The 19,806-nt window shown below is 41.2% G+C and overlaps 2 protein-coding genes across 6 annotated transcripts in view; one reads left to right on the plus strand and one right to left on the minus strand.

Annotated features, from left to right (window-relative positions):
* Window positions 1-3,824, plus strand: part of sr (zinc finger domain-containing protein striped) — a 150,678-nt gene extending 146,854 nt beyond the window's left edge. For all 4 annotated transcript variants that reach the window (XM_087344935.1, XM_087344937.1, XM_087344933.1 and 1 more), the window contains one exon: window positions 1,848-3,824. In XM_087344935.1, the coding sequence (XP_087201061.1) occupies window positions 1,848-3,505 (1,658 nt within the window). In that variant the 3' untranslated portion in view covers window positions 3,506-3,824. The remainder of the gene's footprint in view (window positions 1-1,847) is intronic.
* The window catches only part of LOC110830547 (spermine oxidase), a 241,955-nt gene that overhangs the window by 184,162 nt on the left and 37,987 nt on the right, over window positions 1-19,806 (minus strand). The gene's annotated exons all lie outside the window — the stretch shown is intronic.

Raw genomic sequence — 19,806 nt, forward strand, 5'->3', positions numbered from 1 at the left:
ACTTTGTTCTCAGTGTTTATAATATGAATGGCACGTTCTGTGTCAATGAAAGACTAGCAAAATTTCAATTCCGGGGAAATTAACTTAACAGATATGGGAGTCGAAATAAGCCGTGAACCCCGACGGTCTAGCGCCGATACATTCGAAGAGACGGACGAACATCACGAAACGAATAATAGATGATTTTCAGAACTGACTCCTGGATACAGATTCCGCCAGGACCGTCCTTACACTGGATGATTTCCAATCCAAAATATGTGGTAATCGAACTGCTACGTATTCTTCGCTAAATACCTAAAATCGAAAGAGAAAAATGCCGCATAACTGAGGTTCCAAATTTATATATATATTTTCTTTCGATATACTTTCAGTTCTGGTATTTACATTCAAGAACACAAAAGATGATTGAATGGTCTTATACGTAATGGTGACGAGAACGCGCGACACACATCCTGTGCCATGGTCTCTTATTTGATTAGCTTCTGTGTCAACGCCACACCTGACACTCGTTACTCTGCATCCACGACGTGGAAAATGATTGATTTATAGACGTATTTTTGTACGCACTTCCAGAAGACCTGATTTTAACTGTTTGGTGAGGTAAATTGGTAAGATGCTATTCATGTCGATTCGAATTACGATGAAATAGGCAGTTTTCACGTAAGTCTTAGATCCGCCATGGTCATTTAAATCGAAGTGCCTTCCTCCCTTAGACCGATCAAAAAGTTTTCAAGGTGCCTAGCTTCAGAGCGTGTTCTTATAATCAGCTTCCCCAACGCGGTGAGAACTAGATAATCAAAATTAACACTGATATTCATTTTCAACTTGTGATGAACACGAGGAAATGTGTATCCAATTTCCCCATTGTTTTCTTTGTATCTGACATATCGCTTTGACCTTTTCCACTTACTTAAGATGCAATCTAATCTGACATTGCAAATCTAATCGCACAACTGATAGCATATTGCAACAGTCATGTAGGCCTTTTTTTTCCGACCTCGGTAAATATTCACACACAATAAATTTTCAAACACAATTTGTACATCCTAATAAGGTCTACAAATATCTAATTCGGCCTACAAGTCTTTGACAAGCTTGATACAGCTGAACGTGGTCCCCATGCAAAGTAAACTGAATCTGACATCTTTTAGAAAGTGCCTTCCAATTCCAAATTTCACCGAAATTCGTCGACCGAAACGTGGTAGCCGAATAGTTGGCACTCCTGCTTCGCATTTGGACATTACCGGTTCAAATAACGGCCCGGAGACCAGATATCCTGACTGAAGATTTTCGTGAGTTCCTTCAGCCTACATGCAAATGGGGGGATAGTACCTTAAATTCGTCAGTGGTTTCGGAGATGAAACATGCAGAAGGAGAGACGCCACTTCTCCATCATGCGTTCATTTGATGATCTCTGTGCAAAATGACATGGGCCCAAAGAAGGATATGGCTATTAACATTTTGAGATTTTTCAAGTTAATGCACTGATGTCTGATTCTACTTGGAAAACGGCATTTATATGTTTATGCAAGATTTAAAACTTTCAAAGCTCTTGAATGTTACAGAATCCTCTCAGGCGATTCAATCAAATATCGACGTTTCAGAGACTAGCTCTGCGCCTCCATCTTATTGTATTTTTCTGTTTCATTCTTTGGTAATTATATGCTTATATAATAATTTGTAAACATCTCAGCAGAAAAAAATACGCCATCTCTCACGCGACTTTCAAATAAAGCTAAGCTTTCCGCCGAAGAAGGAGATTCAATAAGTTGCCTTCACACTTAAATAAGCTGCTGGTTCGGTGAGCAGCCGCAAAAGAGGAATCTGAAAATGTGGCATTTTTATAGGTTCCTTGGATCCGGAGGACCTGTCTCTGGACCCTGCTGGCAGCCCCTGCCAGTCCCTTTGCAGTCCAAAACCTGATCCGGAAGGGACAGCAGAACTTCCCACAAAACTCGATCCCAGCCTCAGTCCTGGACTCGCGACGATCGCCGCTGGAGTCAGTACGACCGTGTGCGAGGACTCCAGCAACACAAGTAGCATTATGTACCCGTCCTCAGGTAGTGCGCCTCACACCACGGGGAATACCGGAGCGGGGAAAATCAGCTACCGCGGTATCTTCACTACTACCTCTAGTGGCAGCACTGTCTCCGCCAGTATGGGTCCCAACGGAGGCGGAAGTCTCACTGGTCTGGGCACAGGCCTCGCTGCTGCTACCACCTCTCCAACTGCTCAAGGCATCAACCACTGGCTACTCCCTAGTCCAGACAAAACACTATTCCCTCCCCTGTTTGGTCTGCTCGGGCAACAACCACAACACCCTCAGTCCGCAGCGTCACCTCAACAGCAACAACAACAACAACAACAACAGCAGCAGCAGCAGCAACAACAACAACAACAACAACAACAGTATCCCTCCGCGAGTCCAAGTCCCGCTGCAATTCACTACGATGATGGATCTCAGCAGCATCAGGAAGACCTGATAGGACTCGGCATAGAGTGTGGACCTGGGGGGAACATGGCGCTCAAACAACCTCCGACATATTCAAGTTGCAGCGGGGGTTCAATCGCTGACGTTCAACAGCAGCAAGAGATGGCATACAGTCGGGTGGGACAGTCCCTCGTGCCCTCAACGGGGAAGTACCAGTGGTTGGACTCGCAAGTTGTGGCTGCGTACGGCTCTGGGATGTCTGTCCCTGGACCCTCAGGGCTCATCCCCAAACAGGAGCCTTTCAGTGCCTGTGCGGGGGGTGGTGGAGGGACGTCAGGCAGTGGCGGGGGTGCAGGGGGTAGTGTGGGTGATGTGCAACAAGCTCAAGAACAGCAACAACAGCAGGGAGGGAATTTCTCGGTGCAGCTTGCTGAATACAACCCGTCCACAAGTAAAGGTCACGAGATTCTGTCGCAAGTTTACCAGCAGTCGCCAATGCCGCTCAAGTTGGTACCAGTGAAACCTAGAAAGTATCCGAACAGGCCTAGTAAGACACCGGTGCACGAGAGACCCTACGCGTGTCCAGTCGAGAACTGCGATAGGCGTTTCTCAAGATCGGACGAGCTGACGCGTCACATTAGAATCCATACAGGACAGAAACCGTTTCAATGTCGGATTTGCATGAGATCTTTCTCCAGATCTGATCATCTCACAACGCACATCCGAACGCACACAGGCGAGAAACCGTTTCAGTGCGATACGTGTGGACGGAAGTTTGCGAGAAGCGACGAGAAAAAACGCCATGCAAAAGTGCATCTCAAACAGAGGCTCAAAAAAGAGAGCAAGCTGATTGCAGGGGGCGCTTCGAGTAGCTTGTCGACAGCCGGCACCAACCAGCAGCAGCAGCAGCAGCAGCACCAGCAACAAGCAGGACACCACCTGCACCACATGCACCCACATCATCAGCATCACCACCACCATCATCAGTCCGCTACGACCACAAGCGGAATCCAGCAGCAACACACGGTGACCTCAGACGACAGCCTCACCATGCCTGTTACGACCTCTCTATAAACCTTGACTCTTGAAACAAATTATGGTGCAAAATGTGTTCTCTTTATCCTGTTCGTACGTCATATGTTCCGTATCCCCACCCACTTTATGTTAACTGTGATTTTTCTCGACAGCGATGAAGAATGTCAAAGACCTTACTTAGTACGGAAAGTTATTTTATGTACATAGACAAGGCCGTTGACGTATTAAGTTTTGTGCGTCAAAACAGAGAAACCATGCACATTTTACTTCGCACTTCGTTGTTCAATTCTTTGTTGTAATTTGACGAAATACATTATTAATTGTTGTGTGTGTGCATCGTTGGCGCTCTGTGGAAAAAGAGAGAAAGGAGAGAGAGAGAGAGAGAGAGAGAGAGGCAGTGGACTCTATGGTAATATTCTTTTTTGTTATGGAACATGACAAATTATTTTTTTAAAATACAAGTCGAGCTGTTGCATTTTAATGAAAACAAAAACGAAAAGCCACATTTTAGAAATGTGCCGTTTCTGTTATTTTTTCACGTTGCCAAAAAAAATTGCGTAAAATGGAGAGAAGTCACGACCGTCTGTGTCAGTTAGTAGCTGGATCGGTCACGTGACGCTTTCCGCCCTTTAACAGAAATGTCCTATTTTTGTACAATTTTAATTTCATTAATTGGGTCTTTTTTCCGACTAAATGCTGTGTTGTGTGACGTATTTGTTGTTGCTTTAGTTTTTATTTGCAGGCCGGTAAAAGGCTTTAACATAGTGGAAAGAAACCAGAAAATAACAAATGGCTTTAATTAATGGATATAAGATCATAAGATGCTATGTATTTACATATTTCTTGTAACTGTACCAAACTTTGTAGGGGTGGCGGTTTCATAAAAAGTGTTGGAAGGATGTCTTCAGAACAGAGGAGGCAAGATAGCCCTCATTTTCTGACCAACAATTTTGTTCCCAATATTAAATTTAATTTTTCTCGAAAATCAGGTCACAAGAGAGGAAAAAAAAAAGAGAGAAAATTTTACAGACAGATATATATTTATTAAACAATAACTCCTCCCAAGTCAGCGCTGTCCTTTTTAAACTGCCACTGTGACTATTTTGATGTTTGATGTAAAAAAATGACAGAGTGTCTCAATGTTATATATGTATATGTTAAATGTTCGTCCTTCGGGAAGACTTCTCCTTCTAACGACACCGCCTCTACAAAAATTTTGCATTGTTGCCAAATAACAACTTGTTTTAACTGAACAAAACATTCCGTAGATTTTAATGAGAACTGGAGCTGTTTAATACAGAGGATATTGGCTACCCACAAACTAAATCTATTGGCAGAACCTCGTATCTATGCTAGCGGCATTTGTTCAAAATCTGTTTCAAACTTATGAATCAAGAAACAAAAATTATATAATTTTAAATATAACGGTCATACACGCACATCAGACATCACATTATGACGTCATCCACTTTTCATATTAGACAAGGGACGGAACCCTCGCCCAAAACAAAACCCCCGAACATGCCGGGAAATTGCCTTAAGGAAGAAATTGTATTCAAATGCCCAAAGTCTTATCACTTTGACTGTTGATTAAGTACAGTAGACGTTTTAATGTATCTTCCTAGTTATTCTCTTCTGTTCCCTGACTCCAGAAGAAAGAATCTAAAATCCTTTCTAAATAATGTGTAGTTTACATTTTTACATACGAAAGTGGCTGGAAACCGTGATTTACTATTCAAAAAAAAAAATACACGTGATATTCGTTATATTTCAAAATTAGGAAAATTTTGACTTTTCGTACGCGCACTGAAGAAACTTTCGTTACATTTCAAAACTCTGTAGTTGTAGTGGGAATGGCAAACAACATGGCAGCCAGCAAGAAAACGCGAAATTAGAAACACTGCTGTTGCCATGGTGATCTTCAGCGCGTGTGTGCCCGCGCATTCGATCCCTGGTCGCGTACACAATCACCAGCTCAAATCGCCCATATCACAGATTGGTGGCTAGCTCTTTCAATTATGCTCCTCTCAATTATTGTGGTGCTAGACGTATTCGTTGTTTCTCAAGATAGATGTATATTGTTTCATTAAAAGATGCATATTCGTTACTAAGACGCCTTTTCGTATTGCAGTTGTTATTGGTGGAACCTACCTTTAAGCAAAAAAGCGTACAAATTCAGGCCTAAAACGCCATAACAGCCAAATAAAACATAAGGAAAACGTGGAGATGTACATAGACTAAAAAAATAAATTGTATATATAGTCTACATTAAACTATTAAAATTATAACATTGTTGAATTACTTGTAACTATTGTTATGAAGTGAATGCAAGAAACTTAGACGTCCTCTTCCCGCTCGTGTTTGATGACCAAGCCACCGGTCAATATTTTACTCAGACACCCAATTTTTCTTTGTCCTAAATATGACACATTGTATGTATGAATGTACTGGTACTGAAAGATTTTGACTTCGTTGTTATTTCATTAAATGAAGAGGGGGATAAATTACTTTCATTAAAATTGTCTTTTGTGTTACGTAGTGCATTATAAAAAAAATCACCTCTTCCGAAATCTTCAGAGAAACAAAACTCTCCCTTCTCACTACAGTAATATATTTGCACAAACTGTTTTTCTATTGTTGTACTCTCGTGATGACCGAAAAAATTGTGGCGGGCAGTTCCTGGAACAGCCTATGTATCCGCGACCCCCCCCTCTCACCGACTTTTCTCGTTTTGTAAAAAAAAAAAAGAATTAAAATAATACGTGTGAAGAGTCGTTAAAACGTCACGAGGCTGTTTCTCTAAATGTGATATCTGCAGACGAAATATTAAAGGTGATGTAACTGTTATAAATAGGAATATAAAAACTCACTCAAAAATATTTATTTGTACTTTTCTCTCTCGCTGCATTAGCTGTACAAGTTGATGTTATAAAACAAAATAAAAGTAAATGGCTGTAATCTATTATTATTATTATTATAATATGATGAAGAGTCTATATTAATTTTAAGCAAAGAGAGAAAATATACAGAGGTAAACTAAATCTGTCACTGTGTATTTATTTCATTCTTACCCTAAATCCTTAAACAGTTATCAGAAATGGGCTTGTGATAACACGTAAGGACATTAAGGCAGGAGCAACATAACAATTCTGGTCGGGATGTCCCAGGTAACCATAGCAACTAAGGTAACGTTGGTTACCTAGTGAGCATGGACATTCCCTGCCCAGAACCACATTGGGTCTTCATGCAACGTGATGGTAGCTGTTCTCCGGCATCAAAGAAACTGGAATGTGACAGATTTTTGTAATAAAAATTCCACGATATAAAATTCTATGAAAATTCGTTTAGCCGATCTTGCGTTGTTACAGGCGAACAGGTGCATTTTCGTAACTTATAGTTCCGTACGCACTTAAACGTTTGTCAATCAGACTCATTCGCAATCCCGCACTTTTAATGGCTACAAACTGAAAGCAGCAGACGAGACCAACATATTCCTCGCTGACAAGAATTTTCTGATGGGACATGTGCCTACACGTTCCAGTCTATCAAATTACGTTCTGATATCCAATACCAGTCTCGCTGACTGTTTGGAGTCAACGGTCCCAACACCCACGTGTTGCAGAGTTGCTGTGGGCTTTATTAGTACCAGTGTCTCAGGTGAGGAGCAGATGGATGAGATTCAACCATATTTGGAGCTCATCATCTTGTTCTTCCTCGTGCGCGTACCCCGCCCTGGAGTCAATAACAACATGCGTGTGTGACGTCACGTGGTGCCCCACCTAGACAACCTTCCTCTTACCCAAACACATGGCCAGGGCTGATAGGGAGACGCCACAAACAAAGAGCTTACTGGAAGGCAGCAAAGTCCTTTCAGGCTTGAAACAACAATAAAGAAGCTCTTTGACAGTCTTACACAGTCAATTTATCCGACAGAGATCCTCACGCCACTAAGGCACGCAGACATTCTCAAGGCGTCGGCAACAGATGGAAATGAGTGGACAGCATCACGCTTCGACCGCTTTAATCAGAGAAGTCCCAGATCAGGTCAGAACGTCATGGCGAGATGAAATTTCCCCGGTCGTCCAGCCCGTAACGAGACACTTCACTGACTTCAGCCAGTTTCTTTCATTAACACAAATCACAATAAATTATATATAATATTAAATATTTTTGTCGCTAACAAAGTCGAGATTCGACAGTATCAGTGACGTCTTTTGCAGGGTCTGAATTGCTTACTGTTTTATATTTAATTTAACAGAAACGAAATTATTCCAGTTCCTTTTCATTTCCCGTGTCTCATTCGCCTATTTCATAAATAAAAAAGTTCTTGTTCGCGTAATTAAGTGTGTAACCTCACTGACATACTTCTATACAGAGTTTTCCCCCTGAAACAGGTTGAGATTCTACAAACTCCAACGATCTTATCGATACGTATCTTTTAATAAATTATTACGTAGACCAAGAAATACGTTCTGAAACAGGCGCCATGAACACGTATCTATTCGTCACACGCACGCACTGTGCAATGAAAATATCAAATGATACCCTTCACATCGCGTAATCTGAGATGTGGGCATAAATCCTGCCAGTCGCTTCCAGTTTCCTACTGTAGCCGTATCCACGATTAGCTTGTTTGCTATTTGAGCTGTATCTCAACTCTGCTGAAGACGCAAATCTATATGCAAGGTGCTACTTAGACGCATCTGCGAGATGCAAGCGAGAAGTGTCTTGCATTTGAATGAAGAGATGAAGCAAAGATAAACCTCATTTTAATGTTTATACATGAAATCAAGATTACTTTATAAGGGCACCTTGCATGTTTTCCAAGTAGCATTCTTGTTTATTTTCTGGATTCGAGCAGAGACTACTCCCTGTTCCACACACAATCCAGAACTGACAACTGACAAACTGCGAATAAATATACCCATCAAGAATTTTCCGCCACGATCTTTTAGACAGCTTAACGATATGAGCATTATTAAGCTACCTTCATCGTATTTCTCAACTCTTGCTATTGAAGTCGATTATATGTTCACTGTCTACAGCAGGTGTTTTCATCCTTACCAAATACATCGTATTGTAATTACGAACTTTTTCAGCATACGTAATTCATCCTTGTGACGCGAAGGTTGAAAATCTCCCCTCTAAAGGTCTGTGACAGTGATTGGTCCTTTAAATCGCAGTTTTCTTTTACACTGGCTCGCAGTTTGTCCGCAGCGGCGTTGTGGTACCTGGCTGTACTCCAGCCTTCTGCTGACTGTTTGTCATACTGACTTATTTTTAGTGACTGGCGTGTACGATTTGCAGTCATAAGGTTCCAAGTTCGATTCTGACCGCTTTCAACGAGTAACGAACGTTTGTCTATTTCAACTTGAGAAAGGATAGCTCATAGAGTAAATGATTGATCTATGGGTTATTTATCGCCACTCAATTAACATCTGAGGGTTCAGTAGGTCACCAATCTTAGCTAGCTGCATTGGCATGAAGCCGTCTAAATTCTCTGTGAGGACAGTAGGAGCCTCGACTGAGATTCGAACCGATTTCCCCAAAGCATAAATCATAATCACCCACTTAACAGTTGTCATGTTTTTGTCAGCTTTAAATGAATGTTTTTCAAATAAATTTATGCCGGTCTATAAATTCTAGTTAGCATAACAATTTATGTGTATGTGGAAAAGATATATCATGTTACAGCTAACGACTATTTTCGGCCTTAGTTTCGCTCGGAGTCTACACCAGACATGTCAAATTTGTGGTTTGACTCAGTTCTCGAATAATATCCGCGATTTGCCCCAGTTTTAATAAAGTTTGAATTTCGAATGCACGTCTAACAGCTATTTATAATATTTCGGTTGAATAAAGTGTAAATGTTTAATGAAACTCACGTACGAAAATATATTTTAAGCTTAACTTGGAATTTGTTAAATAAAGATGTTAATATTTACTTCACCTTTGTGATGACTACCGAAAATCACAATTTTTAAACGACCCTTTATATACACCGAAATAATCTGAGTCGGACATTACTTACTGCTTCTTACCGACTCGTCCTTTTGTGATGTGTAATCGTGTCAACGACTCAGTGGTGAAAAAGACGACATAGAGTTTTGGGGATGGTCGTTTCAGCCCCTCAGAAAGTGCCAGGTATGGCCGGATTACAAACCGGACATATTTTTTTGGCTAAAAACTTAAATAATTATTCCAAATGGCCTCGTGCATAAATTGTAACCGTGGATGTTCAATATGGGCGATTATTTCGTAAAGTCCAGTTTAATGACGCATTAAAGTCGTTAATTGTTATATCGTAAATAAACGCTTATTGACGTGTTAGTAATAATTACGTTTCTAAACCGCTATTTGTACTGTGCAAAGAGAAAGAGAGGGAGAGAGAGAGTACCAGAAATCGGAAAATCCACTGACGTTTTGAAAAGCAAAATGTAGAGAAATATGGTTCTAACTAATCATGAATTTGGATTTTGCGAATGCTCGCGTAATGTTTTTACTTACTCTGCGATCTCTTGAAACATTTAAATATTTAAAAGTGCTTTTTCATTCGACGTAACACTGTGAGACTTTCGTCACACATGAAAATTCTTAATTTGAACATCTCTCCGGCATTTACTGTCCGATGTTTTTCCGAAACTGCAGACTTTCCGCTGCGCGTCCGGTCATATAATCCACCTCTTTCGAAGCCGCGAACGTAGGAGTTCTTAAGATTAACAGTGTCAATTTTACCAGCTATATAATGCAATTTCTGGAGCATGTGTGTATAAAATAAATAACTTGTTGAAATTAATACCGAGCGGGTCCTTTCACACAATCCAAAGACTTAACAGCGCTCTTAAATCCCGATATAACACTTCTGCTAATACAGACATAACTGCAGCACCAAGCATGGCCTATGTGTGTGGAACGCAAAGTGCATAAAAGTCACGTCCGACAAAAGAGTATTCCTAACTGAAAGTCCAGTTTTGTTTTTATTTCCCAACAAAACAGGTGAACAACTGCCAGTATTGTGTGCCACGCACTCGAAACGTCACAATCATCATGACGTCACGCAATGTATTCTGGGCAGGTCCGCGCAACGTTGCCGCCTATGGATCACAGAATCCCTGCCTCATTTTCCAACAGTTAACTATAATGCGTGTCGTGTTGCGCCTATGAATAGGGCTGCTTTCAGAGTTTCTCTCTCCTTACGACGCCGTATCAACTGTTGAGGATTTTTGTGCCTGGTGGCAGTTGGAAATACTTGCAGAGTGCATTCCTTTTTACGGCAGAAGAATGATTCGCTCTTCTGCGGAGAGAACAGACTTCAACACCGCACCTCATGATGGAAAAATATGATTTATTCATGTCACATTCAACGAGGCTTTCAGAAGCTCAGACTGCGGGTTTAAGGAAAGGTTGCTGAAGGACGCTGTCATGACCTAATTTAAGGTACTATATCGGCATTTGCCTGAATGGACTGAGGAAAACCACGAAAAATCTCAGCCAGGACAACCGGTCTCCGACCCAAGATCTTCTGAACATGAATCAGGATGGTAACCACTCGGCAGCGGCGTACGGTGTCTGGTTGTGCAACGACATTGTATCATCAGGCAATGATTTCGCTCAAGACGTATATCAGGAATGATTTTAACAGTCACAGTGCCAAATATCGACATGCGCGCTGCGATTATGCAAAACCGTTATTTTAAAATGTATTTAAATTTTATAAAATGGGCAAATGTTTAACGATCACGTATTCCGTAACGTGCTATTTCTGTAGATATAGAAAAAAATTAGTATCAATCCGTCACACATGGCCTTTCCAGAAATTACCAAGTAAGATCTGAGGTTTTCACAGCGGTGAGTATGAAAATTTTTGTCTTCTGGGTTGTTGCGCTGTGTAGTCTGGTAGATGTTTACCAACGTTTCAGAGGTCATACTGCCTCCGTCATCAGAGTATGAAGATTTCCGTCTTCTGGGTTCTTGCGCTGTGTAGTCTGGTCGATGTTTACCAACGTTTCAGAGGTCATACTGCCTCCGTCATCAGGGCGATTCATCGACCAGACTACACAGCGCAACAACCCAGAAGACAGAAATCTTCAAATTACCAAATGCTTGCCACGCAGTGGTTCATCATCAACCCTTGTCTCCCTGCGGATGGTAATCTCTTCCATTCCGTCCTTCGGTAGGTTATCGTCAGATCTCCATGAGCAGTAAATCTTAAATTGCAGATTTTCAAAGAGGACACAAACCCTCTCCGTTATCAACAAATCATCAAAGAATTTAAAGCGACTCCAGGTCTGTATTAAGTACGATGTCGCCCAGAAGCATTGGTTCTTCGTGGTCTATTCATTTGATGTCTGTCAGTCCACTAAATTGCCGACAAGGAAGTTGAACATCAGACCAGTAAGACTGTAACACAGCAACAAGTGAAATCCCCCTTTTCCGGTGTCCTGAAGAAAGGGACGCAATTTAATGATCCATGGTTCTGCTTGCGCGAAACGTAGCAGGCTCCAGCTCGGGTGTAAAAATGAAACGCTGCTGTCAGCTCTTCATTTCAACTCCAAACGCGCGAGAGTGGAGCAGCCAGCCTGTTAACGGTCAGAGTCGCTGGCAAAGCCACAACTGGCAATGCGCCTGGCAAACACGCGACTGTCGGCAAATGATGTTTCGAGGCTAATGGCGCTGAGCGCTGATCGTAGGAATCATGAAATCCTCGTGTCGTAGTGACCAGTCTAGATCGATCAGACGACATGCTGAAAGGATCTCCCCAAAATATGATGTTACGTAAGACATTCTTCTGGAGTACAGCGAGAAAACACTGTGTTCAGAGCCGTATTACTGATTGTACTTATCACGCACCTTGGCCTGGTATCAGATTAAGTTATTAAAACAATGGCTTGAAGGATTTACAAATGAGTTCTTTATTATTGAGTCATTGCATTCTTTGATTGAAGTAGCACGTCCACTGCTGTGAAAAACCACAGGATAAAAGCCAATACTGGTTGGACAAACGACGTAGTTTAACAATATGCAAAGTAAGTCATTTGACATAGAGACAGTTATGTTGACACTTTTAAAATTATCAATTCGCATTTTAGCAGAACAAATAAAATGCTACGAGACGTCGAGGTTGAGAGGGCTCTGCTCTCCTGAATTCTATTCTGGAGGTCTCGGGCCGGACACCGGCTATTCTGATATGCTTTCGTGGTTTTCCACAGTCCCTTCAAGCAAATGCACAGGACTTTAAATTAGACCACGACCGCTTCCATCCATTCCAATTCATTTTTCATTAATCATCCTATCATTCGACTCTGCAGTGTAGTCTGATTTACTGACAGCGTCCTCAAATAAACCACAAATAAATAAATACGTTTAAATAAAATAGTAGGCCCTATGTCAGGGGTTTACCACTCTATCAACGAAAGAACTCGCCAGCGAAGTACTTCTCTATTAGCACAGCCCGAAGTCCAATTCATCAGTGTTACGAATTACAGAGGAGCGCGCCAATGAATAGATTTCCGAGCCAGTTCCATCCATTACCTTCCATTATCCCAACCTATTGATCTTGGATTCGTTTTAATATCATCCCCTATCTCCTTAAATCACCAGAAACATTTTTTGTTGATCTAAATGTGAGAGTCTAGACATACGTTGCTTTCCATCAGAATTAATTAAGGAAACAATATTTATTTTATAATGTGCTGCTTGAATAATTAAATTCGTGGAACACAGACCTTCTTGTGGAGAGAGTAGCATCTCAACCACCCAAAATATTTCTTTCCCTCTAACGGTTCGTATTCTGAAACAGATGAATCCAGTAATGCTTCTTTAAGATATATTTTAATATTATCTTTCCATCTGTGCGTAAAGTTTTCAAACCAAAATCTGTAAGCATTTTTAATATCTCCCTTGCATGCTATATGTCCCGTCCATCTCATTCTCCTTAATTTGATCACTTATCGTTGAATTTTATTATTTATTTAGTGTTCTGTCTGACGACAGGTCCATATGAACAGGATCCTTCCATCCTTTTCTCGGACTGGGATCTGTTCATATACGTTCTTGGCAGATGATCCAGAAGTGGTTTGCCATTGCCTTCTTCTGTGTGTGAATGGAGTAATTGTTGGGATGCCACTTAGAAACCGGGGAAGCCCCCGGAGGAAAACTCCGTGTTGCATAGACCACGGCCTTGCCCAACACAAGTTATAAATTCGGTCACCACCGGGAATCGAACCCGAGACCCCAGGATTACAAGGCCAGCGTTCTATCCGCTAGACCACCATGGCTCCTTATCGTTGAATATCATAGAAAAATAGAATCGCCAAACACAAAATCTCTTTTTGTTTCAGTATTATACATAAATCCGTGTAAACAATATTAGCGAGAACTTTATCCATTCCAAAGAATATATTCGTGGTCGTCTGCTATTGCACAGTGTCAGAAGATGATTAGAGCACGGAAGCGCTCAGGAAAGAAGGTCAGAACAAAGATTGATGTTATCAACACAACTCGACCTCAGTTCGACATCATCTTTTCTCAGTACTTTGCTCTCATACACTTGGCAGTATCAGAACTTAATAGCATAGATTAGGATGGCACACCGCTGAACGGCTGTCGGCACGTTTGGGATGAGATGGGTTGGGTTAGGTAGGTAAAGGGCCAGTAACTCCTCGCCTATATTGACCACCGTGTTCACAACAGCAGATGAGTGCAGTCCACATCCTCAAACATTCTATCTTTAAACTTCATTTTAATATTATACTTCCCTCCGTAGTGAATTATTTCTTATCAGGTGCCGGGACTAAAATACATATACATTTCTTATCTCTCCCATGCATGGCACACATTTCTCCAAAGGAACTTTCTTGATATGATCGATATAATAATCAATAGGATTGATCACGGTTCCATAAAAAAGTATCGATACCAATCACTTAGAAGCTCCGAAGTTAATACTTAAACACGATCTGCTGTAGTAGTAAGACTTAATCTGAAAGACGAAACATTCCTAGCAGCTTGTTTTGATTTTATAAATATTAACAATTTGCTTCAATAATATTTAATTAAATGAGTTACTTTATTAGAGAGTCTGTCAATAGCAAAACACTAATAAAAATAAAAAACACGTATATAATGTACTAATAAGGAACAAATTAAAACAAAATTATACTGAAAAACAATGTCAATCTAAGAATTTTAACGTGCAGAGACAGTGTCTTCAAAGGAGACATTGTTTATGCCAAAATATTTTCTAAAAATCTGCACATAACATTTGTAGTAATGGCGCGCCTAGTTGAAGGACTGTGACGCACTGATCAATCTGAAGGCACAAACCTTTCTTATTTGCTTTATTGGTACACAAATACCAACAGAGTCCATAATGATGAAATGACAATTTTTTTTTCCTTTAAAGACTTTAGAATTGGAGGTAATTGTCTGGAACTGTGTCCTAAAAGTAAGACAATCCAAAATCAAATCACAGTCACGTAAAAATAAAAAGAATGATGATAATTATGTCAGGGCACTCTTTGCGTTGAATTTGAAGACGAGCAAAAGCAGATACAGAGACAAGTCCATACACTCCGGACAGCTTTCAGCAACCGGTGCTGTATCCAGGCAAATAGACCAACAAATGAAGGGACAGAACGGAACTGCCCACTGATTCTCGCAACGCAGCGAGAAGGTTTCCGGCCCAATTGTAATCGGTTAAGCAACGTAAAACTACGTCGATCCTTGACACAAGTCGGCCCTACTTACTTCTGCAATGCACTAGTCGCCAAGTGAAAATTAATTACAAATCTACCACCAACAACTTCTTGTATCAATAAAAGGGAAACACAGAGCAGGTCTGAAGCCCTGCTTTTGTCATATGGAGCGATGATTCAACGAAAAGAGGATTTCCTCGTGAGGACAGAATTTGCACGGAATTGGCAAACACTTCCTCGGAAGAAGAGGACGTGACGTCATCTAACGCTGTGGTTTCTCATGAATGAAGCGGTTCAGAATGTGTGTGAAGTGTTCAGGAACACGTGCTGACATCCATCATTCATGTATTAAGGCCACAAAGAGATAGAGTTCGTTATGGCTCAAGAATTCTTTGTTTGTTCCATTTATTAACAAGCATCTTATGACTTGTCCATTCAATTATTCTACGTATTTTGTCGAAAGCTGAGCCTAATCGGCCCTAGCGCGAATGTCCACTTATCTCTGTCTTGTTAGCAAGTGGAGCTGTCTCCATGGCGTGGTGCTTACTTAAGCAGAGGGACTTCAAATTTTCTTATGATAGGAAAGTTTGTTCTTCAGAGAGTTTCACGAAACACAGTACTGACTAAAGATATGCGATCAAAGACAATAAATATTAAGCGTACAATCTTCCTGAATATTCTTTTTTCAAAATCTACGTTCAAGCGTTTTTAAAGAAATTTCCGGATAGAAACAGGTTTCCGCTGAAACCACATCCCGTTTTAGACAGGTTTTGACCAACGTAAATAGAACATGAACCGATCTACAAATGTCAAAGTGTACTACTTCTGACATGCATTTATCACAGTCAAAACATCCAAATAATATAATTGTAGATACGCTTTGCTGTCAGTCTGTCATTAAAGATTATTATACTTCGGCATTCCGGCATTTCATGGTGACAAGACGGCCACAACTCGATTCCCAGCACGCGTCAAAGATGACCTAATTGATTTTCATAAGGCTCCAGAGATCTCATTAAATGTATGCATGACTGTCACAGGTGACGCGCCGTGACGCAAGCAATGGAATAAATCACATAGCGAGTTGTGTGCTCACACCGAGTACAATGGCACCGAGGGAAGGAGTCCTTGTGAAGTACACTGGGTACATCGGAAGGAAATGAACAGTGAAATGAACAGTTAAGAAATCCGAAAAGGACGAAGGTGAATATCCAGAAAAGATATTAAAAAGAAATAACGGACGAGGCGTCGGCTTTAATACACCGACAAATTATCGTAGCTCATAGAGCGACTTCGCACATTGTCAGTATTGCACTATCGATGCTATAATTCAGCTTAAAAACCCTGCACGGAAATAAGAACATGAGCTGGAATCGTGCTAATGAGAAGTTAGGTTATGTTAGCGGCCCGCTGACACAGTCACGTGAACATGTGGTTGTTTATGTTTATATTTAGGAGGCTGCTACACGAGAGACGTGGCAACACGGCGCTGGACCGGCAAGCCATGGCCAGCCAGCGATTCCTTCAGACTGAGACGAGATCTAAAAATAACGCCCGAGTCACTACTCTCGAGGCACTGGAAGAGATTTGCATACCATCTTGTGGTCAATGCTTCACACTGCAGTCACGTGGTACAGCAGTGCAGAAAGGGAATGAGGAAACGTGGAACGAACGAAACAAAGAACAGGAGTGGCACGAAAATAAGTGGGAAGGGAATTAGAAGAAAGAAATGAAGCGAGAATACGGAAATAAAACAGATAAAGGAGAGGCAGAAATGTATTAAGGGGGAGGAAAGTGAGTAATACAGAAAGGAATAGCGCAAAAAGGGGGGAATGAGAAAGAAATAAAAAACAGAAGAAGAGAGCGAAGATAAAAGAGAAAAAGAAAGGAAATAAGAGTAAAATGTGCGAACGGAGATGGGCAGAGGAACAGAGACAGACAGAAGAAATGAGGACAGAAAAAAAGAAAGCAAGAATGGAAGAAAGGAAATAATTAGGAAGAATTAAAGAGTAGGAAAGAGAAATAAAGTCGGGAGGTAGAAGAAAGAACAAAACACTGGAGGGAAGAAGAAAGCATGAAATGTGTTTGATGTAAATTCAAGGATGACATCAGTCGCCGTGCAGCAGTGATTTGCATGCAGGACGACTGACTGATGGGGCTACGTCACTGAAACGTCATCAGCACCTCGCCTCTCCTTGCCGAGGGGAAAGAAATTGCTAACCAACTGGAAACCTAGAGACCGGTCGTCTTTCTGGTTTTTTCAAGCTGCCGAGGAGGGCGACTGTCAACAGGACCGAAACACAACGCCTTTGCCGAAATGTAAATGCGGACACCAACATCTCTCGTGGCCGTGTTGTATCGAGTTCCCGATTTCCGCAATTAGCTTTGTTTACGCTTCAACGTCAGCGAAGAAAACCTTGCGGGCCGTCTGTCTTGTGCTTCACTGGACACCCTGTTGCAACAATGACCTTGGATCACACTGGTTCAACAATTGCCTTCGATCAGACTGGTTCAACAATGACCTTGGATCACACTGGTTCGACAATGGCCTTGGATCACACTTGCAATAATGATAGTAGACCAGATTGCTACAGTGATGACCTTGGACCACATTGATTCAACAATGACCTTGGATCACACTGGTTCGACAATGGCCTTGGATCACACTTGCAATAATGATAGTAGACCAGATTGTTACAGCGATGACCTTGGACCACGTTGATTCAACAATGACCTTGGATCACACTGGTTCGACAATGGCCTTGGATCACACTTGCAATAATGATAGTAGACCAGATTGTTACAGCGATGACCTTGGACCACATTGATTCACAATGACCTTGGATCACACTGGTTCAACAATGGCCTTGGATCACACTTGCAATAATGATAGTAGACCAGATTGTTACAGCGATGACCTTGGACCACATTGATTCAACAATGACCTTGGATCACACTGGTTCAACAATGGCCTTGGATCACACTTGCAATAATGATAGTAGACCAGATTGTTACAGCGATGACCTTGGACCACATTGATTCAACAATGACATTGGATTACACTGATTTAACAATGACATTTGATCACACTCCTGCAATAATGACCTTGCATCCTTCCCAGGTACAAATATTATCCTCAGTACTGTACCCTGTTCTCAAACATACCCAATCAATCTTCTTCCTTTAGAATTAGTAACAAATATTGCCGGAACAGAGCCCAGGACCAAACGGCCCCGCTTACATCACTAGTTTGTCAGTAGAAGGTAAACCAAAGACGTTACCGACGTAGGATCTGAGACAGCGAACTAAAAATTGTTGCCATTGGGAAATTATTTTTTAAACTGGGCAGAACATACCTCCTCACCTATTTATTACCCTCTCCCATTCCTCTGGCCTCCTCTCATTTCTATCGGACGTGGTCTCACGGTTTAACCTCGACCACTTTACGTGCGATTTGTACGGGCCGCAGTCACACGAAGTGACAATGCACTACATCATATTCAGTAAAGACTTTGGCGTCACAAAAATAAAGCTGCTTTCGACTTTAATTATGTCGTTCTGCTATAACGCGCGTCAGAGCAATATCGTAATGACGATTGTACCTTCTATAATAAGACTACTTTGTGCTGTGCTGTTGTAACAAGCGTCAGCCCAGTGTAAATACGTCGGATTATAAATGGGATTAAGTTATCGCGAACAAACACGATCCTGCCAACATCAGCGTACTGAAATCAGAATAGTCCCACTTAAATACACACTTATGCGTATCTTTGCACAAAAACAAAGGATGCCATTAATTATTATAAGGACATGCTTCACTTTGAAACCACTTGTCTGGTGATAGATTCTTGGATCATTTAACCACGCTGTTTCAACCGCAAATGACAGTATAATAAAATGGGGAAATTATCATCCTGCCATTCACGTGTACAGGCAGACGAAAGAACTCGGTTACGACAGAAGAAATACACCAATTAGATATCACAGTAACAAACTTTCAGGGTATTAACAATATTCCTTATTTTAATAACAAACGACGTTTCAGAGGCTAAAATCTGCTTCCATTTTCAGGTGACAGGGACTAGTAATATAGATAGGACTCAACATAATTGGTTTACCCTGAGGATGGATACATATTTCAATCTCCAAATAGTCGTTTTAATTAAAAAAAATTGGAAAAATAACAGTGAAGTTACAGCGAATCAAAAAATAAAATTACAGAGTGCATAACAACGGCGAAGATTACAAACAGCATTTCAACATTACAAAGATCAACTGGTAAAAGATGTTTGCGGAAACTAACCGCTGTTATTCTAAACCCACAAATACAAATTGCAAGACTTTTTGACTAAGCGTGTGAGACAACTGGGTTAGACAAAAGTACGGTAAAGTCGTGAAAATATATAACCCGTGACATCACTGCCAAATTGCTGTCTTGTGTCTTGCTGTTAAAAAAATGTCTCTGTTACGCGGCGCTACGAATGTGCGAGGAATTTTTATCTTTGCAGGTAACAAACATCGTGTGACGCGAGGGTGATCCTGGAGGCTGGGCAGACATGACGGCGCTCCGCCTTCTTTTAGAATTATCTCTTATCGCGCGAGACGTTGCAATGTCTCCTTAACACTATTAAAGCACTAACTGAT

This window comes from Zootermopsis nevadensis, unplaced genomic scaffold, assembly GCF_977971745.1.
Source record: "Zootermopsis nevadensis isolate Lab colony 2312 unplaced genomic scaffold, Znev_1.0 Znev_ptg000001l, whole genome shotgun sequence".
NCBI lineage: Eukaryota > Metazoa > Arthropoda > Insecta > Blattodea > Termopsidae > Zootermopsis > Zootermopsis nevadensis.